The 1,522-nt window shown below is 40.3% G+C and overlaps 1 protein-coding gene across 1 annotated transcript in view; it reads right to left on the bottom strand.

Moving 5' to 3' along the window:
• The window catches only part of LOC102294728 (atrial natriuretic peptide-converting enzyme), a 7,513-nt gene that overhangs the window by 4,363 nt on the left and 1,628 nt on the right, over nt 1–1,522 (bottom strand). The window contains exons 3-4 of the mRNA XM_042228804.1: nt 1,431–1,502; nt 256–612 (exon numbers count right to left, since the gene is read on the bottom strand). Of these exons, the coding sequence (XP_042084738.1) occupies nt 256–612; nt 1,431–1,502 (429 nt within the window). The remainder of the gene's footprint in view (nt 1–255; nt 613–1,430; nt 1,503–1,522) is intronic.

Raw genomic sequence — 1,522 nt, 5'->3', positions numbered from 1 at the left:
TATTAAACGAGAAATAATTTCACAGGAAATAGTAGATTCTGTTGTCTTGCAAATGATTAACAATGTAAGGTATTGGGTGTCTTATTGCTCTTATGGTTTCAGCTTTTTAAAAAATCTCGGCTGTTCGTCAGATTAATGATCTCAGAATGTATTCCAATACAGTGCATTGGTTTTACTGGTCTAAACTGGGTCATAGGTCGCCCATGACTAAATTGAGTTTGACACGATAGTGTTGGAGTGTTGTGTCAGACTTACATGCTCACAGGACTCTGTAGTAAATGCTGTACACTTCAGTTCTTCAGGCCATGGTAAGCCAAACTTGTTCATCAGTGGCTCACAGCCGGACTTTGCTTTCTCACAGAGAGTTCTGCAGGGAGGACGAGGTTTCCCTGACACACACTCAGGAACGAAAATAGAGCACAATAGTGGCTTTAAGTGGGAGGAGCACTCCACTTTAACTAGTGGATAAAACTGATTTATCTTCAGGCTTATAACATCTTGGGTTTCTTTCTCAGGCAGCACGGTTTCTGTGTAATGCAGGTCTTTGCAGAGAGGAACAGTGATTGGCTGACATGCTGCAGAGGGTGCTTGACTAACACTGATGACTGGAACCTGGATGAACAGAAACAGAAATTAGTTAAATGTCAACAATGCTGGGAAGCACAGTAGTGCAGTGGCTAACAGTATCACAGTAAGAGGATTTCAGGTTTGAAGTGTGTAGCTGTGTTGCCCACCCACAAACCTGAACTGGTAAATAATAATAATAATAATAATAATAATAATAATAATAATAATAGACAGGTAATGAAGTGGATGATAGAAGAATGAATGAACAATGCCATTGCTAATTAGCTACAAATCTGCATGCTCATTTTAACTCTTATTGCCAAAGAGAGTATATCCAAACTGTCCATCCTGTGATACTTGTCTGTCTTATTCTATCAGGTCTAAGGGTTTGTGAGCTGCCAAAGTTTCCCTTGGCCAAAACTTGGCTAACTAGAGAGCATGCTGGAGGAGTGACTTCACTATGTCTTCATTCTAAGGCAATTGAAAAGCTGACTGTTGTAAAGGGAAAATGTAATGGTTGATCAGTTATTCTAAACTGGCCAAAGGTGTCAATGTGACTGTGACTGGATGTCTGTCTCTTTGTGGAAGCCCTGCGACAACCTGTCCAGGGTCTACTCCCCCCCTGCCACATTGAAGAAGTGGAAGAAAATGGATGAATAAATGTACTATCATTTATTGTCATTAACCAGCACTTACTATTTGATAGAGTTACAAGTACAAAAAAGCATATTCCCAAACATATGCAGAGCTGAAACAGATTTGAGCTACTCAGCCAGAAAGGCTGAGTGAAAGTGAAAGAGTCAGAGCTTTCATCACAGTGTATAAGCGTCTTTGTGAATATTGTTTATCTTCATATTACTTACATGTTCACAGGACTCTGTGGTAAATGCTTCACATTTGAGAGCTTCGGGCCACTCCAAACTTAAACTTCTCATCTGTGCTCCACAGTGGGACC

The sequence above is a fragment of the Haplochromis burtoni genome, unplaced genomic scaffold (genome assembly GCF_018398535.1).
Source record: "Haplochromis burtoni strain Fernald_Lab_line unplaced genomic scaffold, NCSU_Asbu1 Contig_352, whole genome shotgun sequence".
NCBI classification, from domain to species: Eukaryota; Metazoa; Chordata; class Actinopteri; order Cichliformes; family Cichlidae; genus Haplochromis; species Haplochromis burtoni.
This window is presented reverse-complemented; position numbering and strand designations above follow the sequence as displayed.